Source organism: Nothoprocta perdicaria, unplaced genomic scaffold (genome assembly GCF_003342845.1).
Source record: "Nothoprocta perdicaria isolate Ctin4 unplaced genomic scaffold, notPer1 scaffold_135, whole genome shotgun sequence".
Lineage (NCBI taxonomy): Eukaryota > Metazoa > Chordata > Aves > Tinamiformes > Tinamidae > Nothoprocta > Nothoprocta perdicaria.
In genome coordinates, this window is record NW_020454483.1 from 1,679,918 (window position 1) to 1,694,327 (window position 14,410).

At 35.6% G+C, this 14,410-nt stretch overlaps 1 protein-coding gene across 1 annotated transcript in view; it reads left to right on the forward strand.

Moving 5' to 3' along the window:
- NCAM2 (neural cell adhesion molecule 2) overlaps positions 1 to 12,609 on the forward strand; it is a 259,191-nt gene extending 246,582 nt beyond the window's left edge. Inside the window, exons 16-18 of the mRNA XM_026033881.1 lie at positions 3,955 to 4,159; positions 7,719 to 7,838; positions 12,143 to 12,609. Coding sequence (XP_025889666.1) covers positions 3,955 to 4,159; positions 7,719 to 7,838; positions 12,143 to 12,254 — 437 coding nt within the window. The 3' untranslated portion in view covers positions 12,255 to 12,609. The remainder of the gene's footprint in view (positions 1 to 3,954; positions 4,160 to 7,718; positions 7,839 to 12,142) is intronic.
- The last annotated feature ends 1,801 nt before the right edge of the window (positions 12,610 to 14,410 follow it).

Genomic DNA, 14,410 nt, shown 5'->3' on the forward strand with positions numbered 1-14,410 from the left:
ACATATGTGTAGAAGGAAGCCACAGGCTTAACACAAGCAGATGTCAAGGTAGGGGTCTATTTATGAAGTAACTGAAGTTCTTTCCCTGCATAAATCCCTTTCACWTGTAAACTCACCAACGATCTGCTCAAAACTCCATCAAAAAGTCAGAGTTCTCTCATTAAGATGATAAATGTTCTAAGTAAAATATCCAAAGGGGCAGAGACTAGTAGTATCTTCACCYGATTTAAGCACAGCTAATATTGCAGTTGCAATTTAGATGCAGTGTTGCTTTTCCTAGGACAGGTCACCAATCAAATTCAACACACCAGTCTTAATACCAATATTAAATCCACCAATATGTTGTCATAAGGTATTCAGCAAGTGTATTAATACTGTTAATAATATCAATAATAATATCATAGAATTTTTAAAGATGGAAAATAAACTCTTTTTTAAAATTCTTTATGGAACTGTTGAGTATTTGTACATTCATTCTGGGGTCCTGACCTTGAATGGCTACAGCAGCGTAAGCTGTCAGTGGACTTCATTTAACAAGACTCAAAGCTGATAGAACCTTAATGGAAAGGACTAACATTGCTACAGAAGAAAATCAGAACAGTTCCTTAAAGTYTGCTTTCACAATAATGTGCAAATTTACTGATTTCCATGACCAAAACACTGTTAACAGAAATATCTGTAATATGCTGATACATATTTTCTTCAGTTTTTATGAAGAATAATATCTAAATGAATACTGGATAGTTTGGCCTGAAGGAGACATGAAAAGTCGTTAACTTGGGTGCTCAAAACTTAGAGTGATGACGGCAAATGAAAGTGGTCGCTTTCAGACAACCATTTCATTATGTTTTAGCGTTAAAGGTCTAGCAGGTAGCAGAAGAGGATAGAACAAACTGGCTTTTTACCTAAAAATAAATTTTGGTTGTGGTCAGCAGTTTTACTACTCTAAACATCTACTACATGAATAATATCTCATATTGCACAATTACATTTTGCTGCGTATTACAGTTATTGCTAAGTAGGTACTATCATTAGTATCTACTATATAGATACTATGATTAGGTCTTTTCTTAGTCTGAGTCATCTGTGCCAAGCACGTATAAGGAAAGACATGGCAGAACAAAATAGCTCTGGCCAAGCAGGGGTTCACTGAGCTTGTACTGCTATTTCTTGCTACTACAGACTATGACAGTCTGAAGAACTGATTATGTCCTTGGAGTGATTTTACAATTTCTTTCAAGCTGAGAAATGCATAATGCCTCTTAKATTTAATGGATATGAGTATGTGTTCCATAATAAATCTTAACTATTTTTAATAGTTGCAGACATTAGTTTTGTAAAACACTAGTCTTGCAGAATATGTCCTCACAATATTCTAGATTTGCATTCCTGCCTAGCCTATTAATATTCTTTGAAATAATGTAAGCTATTGTACCTAATCTGATTTGGGAAAGATGGAATGGAATTAATAGGAAATATATCCATCATAAAGCGATGTCTCAGATGTCTCACCAATGCCAAAAAGATTAAAAATGAAAAACCAAGCCACATCCACAACTATGACAAATGCATACAAATATTTTTATATAAGATCAATAGTGTTACTACAAACATTTCCCTCACTTGCCAGAGAAAAGGCAGCACAGCCATTTCTGTAACTGAATTGCTTCAGGGAGGGGAGCTTGCTGCATCGCAGGCTTAGAGAGACAGAAAATGCTGTCAATGTTATCTTCTCGCGGAAGAGACCTATTAACACTGCATAGAAAAAGCACAAACAACAAACAAAATTCCTAATAGTGCAACTGCAAAAACAAACCCAAATTTGTCAGAAACTATGGATTTGAAAGACTATTATTTTCCTCCTCCACATTTCTGTTTAATGGTTAAGAAGGTTTGTCTTTGCTCTAAGAAACTGAGTCCACAGGATTTTACTGGTAYTGTACGAGTTTAAACATAAGAGCATTCGAATAAACTCTGATTAAATATGTACTTATATCTTCCTGACAATTCAAACAATTCAAATGACTAAATTTTAGGATGAAAGTATTGTATGGTTGGATATAACTTCCTGAAAATATAGCAGAAAGTATACTTACAAGGTATTCCTTGTATTATTATTGTAATTATTCCTTATACTTAACAAGGAATGTTGTTGTTGAAAAGYAAATGAATTCATTGAAAAGTTAGCTTGGCCAACAAGTCATGCCACATCACTGTATTCCAGTGAGACAAAAATGGTTTCTGTGTATTATTCATATTTACACATAGTTATGCATATTCATTTTTCTTTCCATTCATCCATCTCTCCATTCAGCCATACATCCAAGTATACATCTGTTGAACTTTGGCTTATTGCATAATAAACTTCTAAAGAATAACCCATACAATATAAAATGAGCTTGACTGCATAAGAAGGTGCATGCCCTTTGAAAGAAGGTTTTACAAGTTGAGTTCTATAAAATAAACTAATAAAGCCCAAATTTCTGTTAATATCATGTGAATTAGAAAATAGAGAAAGTATAGAAATATCACTTTCAAATTACATTTAAAAGAAAAAGATATCATATTTTTTAAAAAATAAGTAATAAAATGCAAGTTTAAACAGTATTCTTAATCTCAAAGCAGTCCACAGTTTATCACTGAGGCAGAAGGGAGAGAAAAAAGATAATAGTAGTAATACCATTTAAAAAAATTAGCATATTATCTTATGTTTTGCTCTATGTTATAACCAAACACAAATATTCATCTGTGGGAAAAATMTTGCTTTTGTTTTGGCAATAGGCATAGAGCTGTGAATGAAAGCCTACTATTTCACTGTTGACTAGTGGATCATTGCAACACAGTAYAATATTAAGCAAGTAACACTGATGTGCAGTGTTCTACTCCTTTGGGGCATTTACTTATGCTGTAGAATCACATTAGACAATTGCCTTTGGCCATTTTTTTAAGCAACCTATCACGAGCTACAATGATATTTTCTTAAGCTAACTGCTTTTATCAGCTGTTATGGAGGTCTTTTTCCTGCTTTCTTTTTTCCTGGCCTATTGATCAGATGCAAGTCTTCTCCTTCAGAAGGGCAATTTGAGTTTACAAACACATTAGTCGTTGCTTTTCTTAGAATCCCAATATTCAAAATACTCTGGGACACTATTGTATATTATAGAATGTCAAATGAGTCAATTACATTTAAGTCATTACAAATACAATTAAGTCATTAAAAATATTTTTTCTAAGGTTTATTGTGAAGTAAAATTAGCTAAGCATCAGCTTTWGTATTACAAAGGCAGTTAGTAAGATCTGATGCAGAATGCATTTATTTTTTAAGTATATGAATATATTTTCAGGGTACAGCACTGTACCAAATGAGGTTCTGACCTTGTAATTACTTAAGAATATGCATAATTTCCTCACACTAATTTATCTGAGAGTGTGTGCAATTGTTTGCAGACTACAAGCTCAAATTAACTTCTCTGAAGGCTTTTTGATTCTACTTTAATTCAAAATATGACCCATACAAGAATAAATACATTTTTTAGTACCAGTCTTCAACCTTTCAGTAATTCTGCCTAGCACCATGTCTAATTAATTAAATTTGAAGCTAGGAAAATGACAATTTACATTGACTATTATTATACTGAACTTTTAAAGTTTGTTTCATAGACTGCGTACTGATTTCTCTCATTCTTGTAATATTGAGATATGTTGTTATTATGTAACTGTTAATGCCACTTTTTCTCTGTGAGCATAATTTTGTCAGTGGGAAAATATTAAATGGAAAAAAATGGCTTTCATCAGGCTGTATGCATACTTAAAACTATTTATTTACATTGATTTCTGAATGGTTCATTAGTAAATGTCCTTTAACATCCTGGTCTATGGTTGCCTTAAAAGCTGTTGAAAGTATGTTCTTTAGTATGAATTTTATTAAAGAATTGTAATTTTCTTTCCTTCAAGACACCCTTTTTAACGGTCTTGGACTCGGTGCTGTCATTGGCCTTGGAGTGGCCGCCCTTTTGTTAATCCTTGTTGTGACTGATGTTAGCTGCTTCTTTGTACGACAATGTGGATTGCTCATGTGCATCACCAGGAGGATCTGCGGGAAAAAGAGTGGTTCAAGTGGAAAAAGTAAAGAACTGGAAGAGGGAAAGGCTGCTTACTTGTGAGTATTAATCAGGTATTTTGGAAACATTGAAAGAAACACTTGGTTGTCCAGCTTGTATTAATTCCGTGGCATTTTTGCAGTGTGGCAAAAGGAACGCACTATAAACTCGTTCTGCTACTTGGAAGCASAAAAGCATCCACCGTAATTCACTTTAAGATGCTCTTTTTGTGCAACTTGGGCTACGCTGTTAAAAAGTAAAATCAATCATAACTGAGTAATAGATATATAGAGACAATTTTAGTCCATGAGAAATGGATGGCAGCATATTTTAGCTCCATTTATATCAATCTATCTTTGAGCTGCTAACACCCAAACTCAGCATATGATTGTGGCAGTGCCAGTAAATTCGGCAGTGCCAGCAAAGCACACTAGGTTTTGCAGAAAATCTGTAAAAGAGCTTGTCTTCTTAAATACAGCTATTGCTGGAAAATCTTATCTCTTACCCATAAAACTTTGGAATTGCAAGTACCGCTGACTATCAAAAATAGAAGTGCGCAGAAGTACATGGCTGAAATTGCTGGTGAGTGTGATTATTCCTCATAGCAGCTGTTAATGATTGCAAAAATCAGTGGGAAAGAACAATCATGATTCTAAGGAATACTCTTATGGAGTGGCCAATTCATCAGAGAAATGGGAATGAACTGTTCATTTATGGGCAAGTATATTGCCTTAAATGATAAGAAAAGATAGTCAGATCTCTGGCAAAATGGTTCAAGTGCTGTCTGCATAAAATAATAGTGTTTTAAAGAACAAATGTTTACAAGRTTTTCCAGAGGTGAGATGGAGAGAGGATTGCCTATGTTCCCTCATTTTAAGCACTTCCATTTTTTGTTAGATAGGGCAGCTTGACTTTCTTATTATCCTCATCTAAGATACTTCTTATGCATCCCCTGCCATATTTATGAGAATGCTGTCCTTGCATGACTTAAATAACATTTACTGGCCTGGCTCCTGGGTGCTGTTGCTCTCCGTGCAGTCATTTCCTCCTCCTCCAGCTTCCCAGATGCTGCCCTTCCCCAGCTGTTGGTAGCACAGAGCAGTTTGCAAACCTCCTCGTTCAAAGCTCATCAGGCTCCTTTGATGCCTCTAGCGGAGAAGCTCTCTGTTAGGATTTAGTTTCGGCAAGAGTGACTGAAAGATTGTGTCTTCCTTAGGTCAATCTGTTATATTTCCGCAGTTCTTGGGTTCTCAGGAACTCCATGTGAAATGGCTCCATAGAACAAAAACAACCGTAAGAAGGGGCAGTGTATTTACATCAAATGAAGCTTCTTGATGAGAGAAGTTATACCGTAAAGTAACTTATTTTTAATTCTTCACAGCCATTCTTCCTCTTCACAGTACGAGATAAAATAATACCAATTTCCCTATCATGTTAAAGAAATGTGTCCTCTTCAGTAGAATCAGCATTTGAAGCTTCTGGCTCCAATTCAGCTCTCCTTTCCTACTGACCAGAGCCCTAAGTTTATTCATTAATTTCACATTCAAGAAGTGACTGTGATTTGGAGGTGTACTGACTCTATGGGAAGACTTTAGTTGCAAATGTCACTTGTTACCATCTGATAAACAAATGCCATCCCATGCTGGCCTGGAGAAGCACAAAGCTGATCATTTAACACTAATTTCTCCATGAGACTCTTTTGCAAACATGAGTATCTTCTGTAAATATATTTCTTTCCTTGTTAGAGTGGTCTTCTGTCAGTCATATATTTAGCCTGTTCTCTGCATAAATAAAAATAGCAGGACTGTCAGGCTAAATTTTTGAGACAACCTTAAACAGTAGAAATTTAAATTAGTTTCATGCCAACTGCCATTCCCTAAATGACGCTTTCCCCCATATATGTGCCGGTTCACATTCTGTTTTTCTGTGAGCTTTTTTGTTAACATTTTATTAGTAGAAAAGACATAGTCAATATTTATGTGCCATGTGTAGATGCTGAAATGCATGCAAAATACACACAGCACATTCCTGACATACAAGTAGCTTAATGTGATTCCTACAACTTCCCTCTGTGAAACTTTTAATTGTTACACAGTTTGCATTTTCTCTACAATTGTCATTCTGTGAGAATGCCACTTGCTAATAATACCAGTCTTCGAGTTTTAGATAAGTAATATATGTTTATGGATGAGATTGTAAGTGTACAGACTAAATAAAGTAGAACTTATAATTACTTTTTCCAGTCTTACTATGATCTGCAATGTTTTTACAGATGCAGTGAGGTTCTAACTTYAAATAGTAACTATATGCAATGTTATCAAACAACTCCTGATGTGTAAATCAAATCCTTCATTTATGTGCACCTTCTGCAGAAGTGAGCATTGTGTTCTTTACATACATCAAAATGGAATTTTGTTTTCACAAGTAAATAAACACAACAAAAATGTTTTTTTAACAATTAATCTTTCCCTAATCAACTTCTTAGCTCTAAATTTGTTTGTGCTACACTATCTTTGCTTTATAAAGATTTTGCTAGAGGATACCTATTAGAGCGTACTAGAGCTTTCTAGGTGCTGTCTGAATAGATAGATTTTTGCACTTGTAACAGACTGCTTGAGGATTATCCTCTCAGGAACAGTTGAAAAATATAAGATAAGAATTAGACTAAGGTTTGACCAGATCTTTGCTCTGGCACATACCAATCTGACTGCTCTTTAGAATGTCAAAGGTCTGGAAAAATCTCTTAATATAAAAGGGATTGTTAAGTCTAGTTATCTTGTATTTTCAGATTGTAGCTAATAAACATCTTTCCCATTGGAATTTTGGGAAAAGGAAGGAAATATTTAAGTGGCAAGAAGTTTCATACTCAGATATACTTTTGATATCCTTTGTTCTGCCTTTCAGAATAAAACTATGTTAGTTAGTAGTATTAATATCACTGTAGAAGTAAATCATGTGTTTGTATCAGGGCCTGTTATGTTGAATGCTGAACGAAAGCATAGTGACAGGGCTGTACTTCGTCTTCTTTACAGTCCATTGGCCCACTGGCACAAAGGTCATGTAGTGCTGTAAGTGTGTGAAAATGACTTTTTTTTTCAAAATAGAGGTATTATGACATAGAAAGCTAGGATTTTCTTCTATCAATTTAATTAGAATGAGCTAGCTTCTTACTGCAAAAGGGCTTTTTACCATGTTCTGACAACTGAGGAGAAAAACAGAATATATAGCGTCTGTTCTAGCACAATCTCATTTCACAGAAAAATTTAGGCATAAAAGGGATCAATTAACCTAGTTTACTCTTTACTCTCTTAGCAAAGTATAAATCTGCTTCTATCAAGAGGCTATCCTCTTATTATTCATATAAACAAAATGATCTTTTGAGGTGCAATATGATGATGTTTATGGAATAGGCAAGAAGCTGTGGATAATGGATACTTTGAAGACTTCAAGGAGTTGAGAACTCATTGTGTTAAGTGTGTCTTAGTGGTGTCAATCACTGATAATTAGCTCTACATTTTCTTTGACAACTTTTGAAGGAAAACATCTTGGTAATAAATAAGGTGTGGTATATGCAGTTAAGGTAATGCTAGACATTAAGATTCTTTTAATAATTTTTAGGAAAGATGGATCAAAAGAACCAATAGTGGAAATGAGAACAGAGGATGAAAGAATTAACAATCATGAAGATGGGAGTCCAGTAAATGAGCCAAATGAAACAACTCCACTCACAGAACCTGAGTAAGTAGCCCCAAATTTCTCAGATTGTGAAAAATTCTGTCTCTGAAGACTTTTGTCTCTGGGAAGGGGAAAGCTGTAAATAACACTGGCATGGGAACGATGTGTTGCAGCAATGCAGTTTACCAGTGTGATGTTTTATAATGACCATTCTAAATTATGGTACAGCCATTTCCAGCTGGCCCTCTKCTTGCCCAGATTAACCTGTGTCTCCTGCGGGAGCCGCAGCCAGCTGGCACAGGCAGCTCTCAGCCCCATTGATGTCTGCAAGAGCCGCAGTGGCCCCAGACCTCCAGCTCCCCTAGCCTTTGAACAGCAACCGAGCAAGAGCACAGTGGGTTTATTTAAGTCAGATGCAGCTAATCTTTACCCAAGGGTCTCCTCAGCAGTAGGGTATAACTGCTCTTTGGTTATAACCTCCTGACTCTCAATGATGGCCATAGATTGTGTCCCCCTCACTACAGAACTCAGTGCTCTGGAAATCCGGCTCCTCACAGAGTTATCCCTTGTTGCTCCCAAAAATTCCAATGTTCTGATACTTGTTACCACGTAAATAATTCCTCTTCTGACTGGTAAAGACATATACTGCTAGTTAAATCCAACATAGGGCAAGGAAAGATTAAGTTCATCTCTTTCTACCCATCCCAATCTCTAGAACAGCTGGCAAGAATGAAACATGAGAAAATTTAGATCAAGAATGTTTTATTGTCTTAGTGGGAGGAAAAAGAATGAGTCACTGGTGCCAGGAAAAATACCTAAATCATAAGAACAGCTGATAAGGACTCTGATGGGTATTATATCCCTGGGAGAATAAACTGCTAAAAGATATTAATAGTGACGACTATTTCCTTCTTGGCAATTTCTTCTCCCACAACCAGTGGCACAAGTCCAAGTTACAGCTGGAGCAAGGTCAYACAGGTTAGCTGTAGATTCAGGAAACTGTCACTTATGAAACCAAAGATGAATACAGAAAAGCCTCATGAAATCAGGATATCTGAAGAGACATGAACACTGAGGAGACATAGAACGACCTTTGCACACTCAGGAGTCATTACTTATGAAGCAGAAAAGCAATAGAAAATATGAGTGAGATGCCATGAGAAGAAAGAAGGAAATAGCTGGTTAGAACCAAGTCTCACAGCGGCAATATCTACATACAGACACATTATCAACAACAGGTACTATCAACCAGAAAGGCATATGCTGGGCTGAACAATTATGACCAGCACGAATATGGGAGGGAATTGCTTAGCTTGTAGGAGGAAAGACTTTCAAGGATATTCCAGCCAGTGTTCAGGTGGGATTCATTTTTACTGATTTTGGCTGTGGTGAGTCTAGATGAAATCGGTAGAGAGAGAGGGAGAGGCAGGCATGTCCCACATATCCAAGAGAGTATTTCAGTATAAGATAGCTCGTGTCTATGAGATGCCTGTCTCTTCCTTGACTGCAGATTTAACCTACCTTACTCTTTGTGCCTAACAAAGGCACAAAGGCAGCCTTTCTTGCAGATTTTTACAATTGGACAAAATAAATGCTGTTATTTTGAATAACACCAATTAATGCTTGGAATTCTAAATGCAATTTAAGCATTTGCTAAAATGATCAATGATTAGATGACATAGTCTTATAATACCGGAGTCTTTTATATTATCAAGTATATTACTCCTTAAACTATTTTTACCTTCTCTCAGTTTAATCTTTTTAAAATCAGGGATCCATTTGTGACAGTATATTAGCACAAAGCACTTTTAATGAYAATGACAGAAAATCAGTTTGTTAAATTGTACATTTCTATATTTCTTTAATGTGATTAAGATGCCACCTGCAACATGGTATCATAATTGCATTCCCAATATTGTCTGATATAATTGCGTATCTAGTGTTGGTAGAGTTCTTCATTTTAATGAAATAGTCATTTTCAGTATCAAAATGGCTAGGAAACAATATTGTTATAATATTGTCATTCATTAGAGAAGTAAATAATCTATGGAAAGTTTTGTATGGGTACTGTCAGCACAATATCACAGGGTCAAATGCTAAAATAAAGGATATCCATATTATTAATAACAGCCAGTATCTGACTAAAGCARAAGAATTTCATAGGGATCAAGACTTTTTTCCTCTAAAAAATACCTTTTTTTAGACACCAATCCTCCCCAGCCTGAAGGGCAGTGAACCTGTTCAGTAGCTGCAGCCCTTCAGRAGCACCTGGAACCTTCCTCTTTGTATAAGAAGACAGTAATTTCTAGTCTTCACCTTTTTTTTGGAATTCCCACTTAATATTCTGCAAGTCATAGACTCCACTTGCATCTCCACTGCCCCTGGGGCACTTGAAGATGCAGGGTCTCCAAGAAGATCCTGTCTACCTCCCACTCACCCTTTCTGTACAATGTAACCAGCTGACTTCCTCCTCTAGCTCCTCGACCAACACAACTGGTCAACAGCAGCACACCTTCTGCAGTAAAGGGGACTCAGCCCCAGTCTCATGGAGAGGCTCTAGGTCTTCCTACAACTTGAGAGTTGTAGAGTTGCATCCTCTGCCAGGTCTGCCTAGGTCAAAGCCTACATGACCTTTCCCCACATGGCAGGGAAAGTGACTTCAACCACTGCAGCGGAACTTGGCCTGTGGCATATCACACCGTAACTGAGAATGTGTATGCTCCCTTGAATGGAGACAGTAAGTCCTTGTGCTGTTCTGCACTAAGTGCTGCACCAACCACTGCATTCATTGGCTGCCTCCCTTAGCAGCACTCTGCATTTTTTATAAAATTTRATTGAATATCAGTTTTAGTGCTTTACATTATTAGGTCTTTACCTCCCAGGAGCCAGGCTTCCTTTGCACTGTTTTCTTACCTTCTTTTAAAAATAGATTTCCATTGATTCTGCTATTTCCTCTCATTCAGGCGTCATGTTTCAGGCTGTATTCTGTTTCCTTTATCCTTTAGTTGTGTCATATGAAACAGTTACTAGCAAATACCCTCTGTGTTCAAAGAAAGACAGTTGATATATCCCACTCATTTTATGATGATAGAACAAGTTACTCATCTCTTCTTTTTTAGGAGGGGGTATAGTTTGTGCTCACTGTTTAACATTAGATAAACAGCAACTTTCCCAGTTCCTCTCAGCCAGCCAAAAATTTCATAAGACCAGGAATTTGAGTATTGCATTGTTTTATTGATTATTAAATGCTGTTTATACAAGGCATTCCTAAGAGATTCTTCAGATAATTTTTGAGCAGTATATTATACTCAGGGCCAAGAAGCAATCCTGGTGACAGTTTTCTGAAAAGAAAAATAGTTGTTAGGAATAAAAGAGGCATATGTATACTATTCCCCAGTTAAAAAGCCAAGTGAACTCAAAACTAGAACCAGGATTAAAAACTCTTATGCCCTAGTGATGTTATTTGAGGAACATCTGAATAAACCTTACATATTTTTGACAATTATATTTTGACAGGTAACTGGCAATAAGAAATCTATGATTTTCAATATCTGTTTTTTATACGGTCAGTGTTTTGTCTTTCATTTAAAGTGAAAGTGCGGACATTTTACCATTGAAATTAATGGTTAGAAGACCCAAAGCAATGTTTAGACCATTTTGAAATAAAAATTCTGTCTGAATTCATCTTTATCCATTCAGATAAGAAGAATTATCAGAGGGCAAAATGTAATTGGTCTACTTCTTATTGTGGTGTTCATTTGGAGGTTTCACCAAGTTAGCCTTAAAAGAGTAAAGCAGCTAGGTTTTATGATCAAATATAAGTTCTAGACAATTCTAAAAAGATTTTCTTACCTCCTTTTGCTATAAAAACTTCTTCACCTACATTTTGGCATAATTTCCAATGAAAAATCTTACTCTATCGTACACAACTGYATTTACATTTAGGAAGTGACATAGCAAAAGTAAAACCTATATTCAGCATAACCTATATTTAACTCCTGTTAAATATTTCACTGTGTCCTAAGGAACCTGTTTTAATACTGGCTTGGGTCAGGCCCTTGTTCTATTTTTTCTTTCATTTTTTTTGGAAGAAACTGCATTTTGGAAAGCAACAATGTGCTTATTGTGCACCATTTAGCTGTGGTGAACAGCTAATCTAGACATAATAGAAATGGAAAGAATTAATATATATATATCTTTAAAAAACAAAATTCTCAATACTTGTAGTAAAAGAATTGTACATTAATTTCAGTAAATTGTGTTTTATTGTAAATACTGTGTATTTTATGAACTATGAATATGCTGCAGGCTTAAATTATGTTTTGTGTTCTTTTGTAACTACTATGATTCCTCTTTTCTTCTGATAGGAAACTGCCACTAAAGGAGGAAAATGGGAAGGAAGCTTTAAATCCAGAAACCATAGAAATCAAAGTTGCTAATGACATCATCCAATCAAAAGAAGATGATAGCAAAGCATAATAAGATAAACTACAGCTGTCCAAAAAATGAATTTGAATTGAAGTAACCCCGTGACCAAAACTTTACAGCTGACCTTAAATTTCTTTGGAAACTTAAGCTTGGAATAGTTAGTACATGTGTACATATGATGAAACTATTTCTGTCTACAGTTTCTTTCTATTTTTTGTTAATGGTTTTAGTATGTAGTTTTGCTGACACAGTCCCATGGTATAAATTTGAAAAATCTGCAGAATAATAACTGTAATATATTATATGACAAAGTATGTATTTAGAAGAATACTTTATGCAGCACCCTTATCCTCCACCAGTGCAGGAGGTCTCCAAATCTTACAGTGCAAGCTACATACGTAAAGGAAAGTGCCATATCCTGTTGTATTTATTTTCATTTGTAACAAAAGAAAAGTTTAGGTTGCCTTTAAAATAAAACAGTTTCAATATGACATTTTAGACCTTAGAGCTGGCCAGCACTCAGTAGTCATCCCAGCTGTGCTTATCACTTAAACAAAAAGAACTGTCTTCAACACACATCCAACCACATTTTCACCTGGCTTTAGTATAGTAAAAGATTAATAACCATGATATGCAGATTTAAAATAAAATTACTAATTTTTTTATAGAATTACGATGGCCTCATCTTATCTATATGAATGTGATTTTGAAAGGCCCCAGGATTTTCAGTGCTTCAGGTATTCTGTATTAATGTTTGGAAGGTCATGTGTGAACTGAAATGTGACAAATGTGTGAAAGGAAACAGATTTTTGGTAATAAATTTTGGCATCAAAGGAACCTTTATAATAAATATAAACTTAAATTAGCTGCCCCAATGTATTTATATATACATGATATTCATTCTTCTTTTAGGTTTAGGCATTTAGTCAAAGAATAAAAATATATTTTAGTGTAAAAGATAAATTTTCACCCCATATCATTACCTGAAAGATTAAAAGTTGTCTTTATTGAAGAAACACTTGCTACTTTATGATTTCATATGCTTTGTATTCACAGAATACACAAGCAAAGATGAAAAGAAGAACTTTGGTTAAATGGTTAAGAACAGTTTTAAATTTTACTTAATAGTATCTAGTATTAGGCCAAATACATTTTTTTCTGCTAAGCATTCTTTGGGATAATCTTTTTTTTCTTATTCTGGTTAACATACATTACTAAGAAAAAATTTATCATTTATTATCATTGTTTTTATGGTGTTACTAATTGGAGTAATGCATTTTGGTCCCTTCACAGCACAGTATATCCACACCTACCAAACTCCTCCARGTCTTGCTTTGGCAGAAGCAGATAAACTGTAGAGGTAACTAGATGAGAAAATCCTACTTGTCAGGAGCAAATTGTACAGTATCTTGTAAATTTTCCACATCAAAGTCATGGGGTTTGAGATCTGAGCATAACTTTACTCAGTGAATTGCATCCCGTCCATGGTATGTCTGAATTTTGATCCCAGTCACAGTACTCAGACTGCCTGATTTCCCACAGCTGATGTTTTGTAGTTATGGCAAAGGATTGACTTTTGTCCAATGGATCTAAAAAGGAAAAGGTGAAAGAGTGTCCTTAAATCCAGGAAAATGTCAGGTTCACCTTCCTGTTAACCCAAGCACTAGTACATTAGTGCCCTTAAAGGAGCTGCTGAGGACATACAGACCTTTTGTTTTTTTCAAGAACAAGTAATTTTATGTTTTCTCTTAAAGCTTATCCTCAATTTGAGAAAAACCTACAATGGGCCAAGTAGTTGAGGACAGAGGCATGGCACTGGTGTGTTAGGATAAGAGGTCAAATTCTTGTGAATCACAGAATTGCAGCATCATTGAGCCTGGTAGGAAACTTGGAGATTATCTGCCAGAATAAAATGAAAAGTATAGAAAAGAGGAGTTAGCAATGTAGAATGAAAATCATGAAAAATAGTATTTTAAAGCTGCCAGCAATAAGCCTTTTTAAATGCTGAGTCACTCCTGGATCAAGGAAAGATGAAATGTCCCTTTATGAGCTTTCTGTATGGCTCCCATGAGCTGACCATGGAGCACGACTAAAGAGAGTAGCTGCTGACCTACTGTTTCTCTYCTGTTTCCTGCATTGAGTGACCAGGAAAGACCCCTAATCTAAAACAGTGAAACACTTGCCTGGTTTATATGTATGAATGTGGA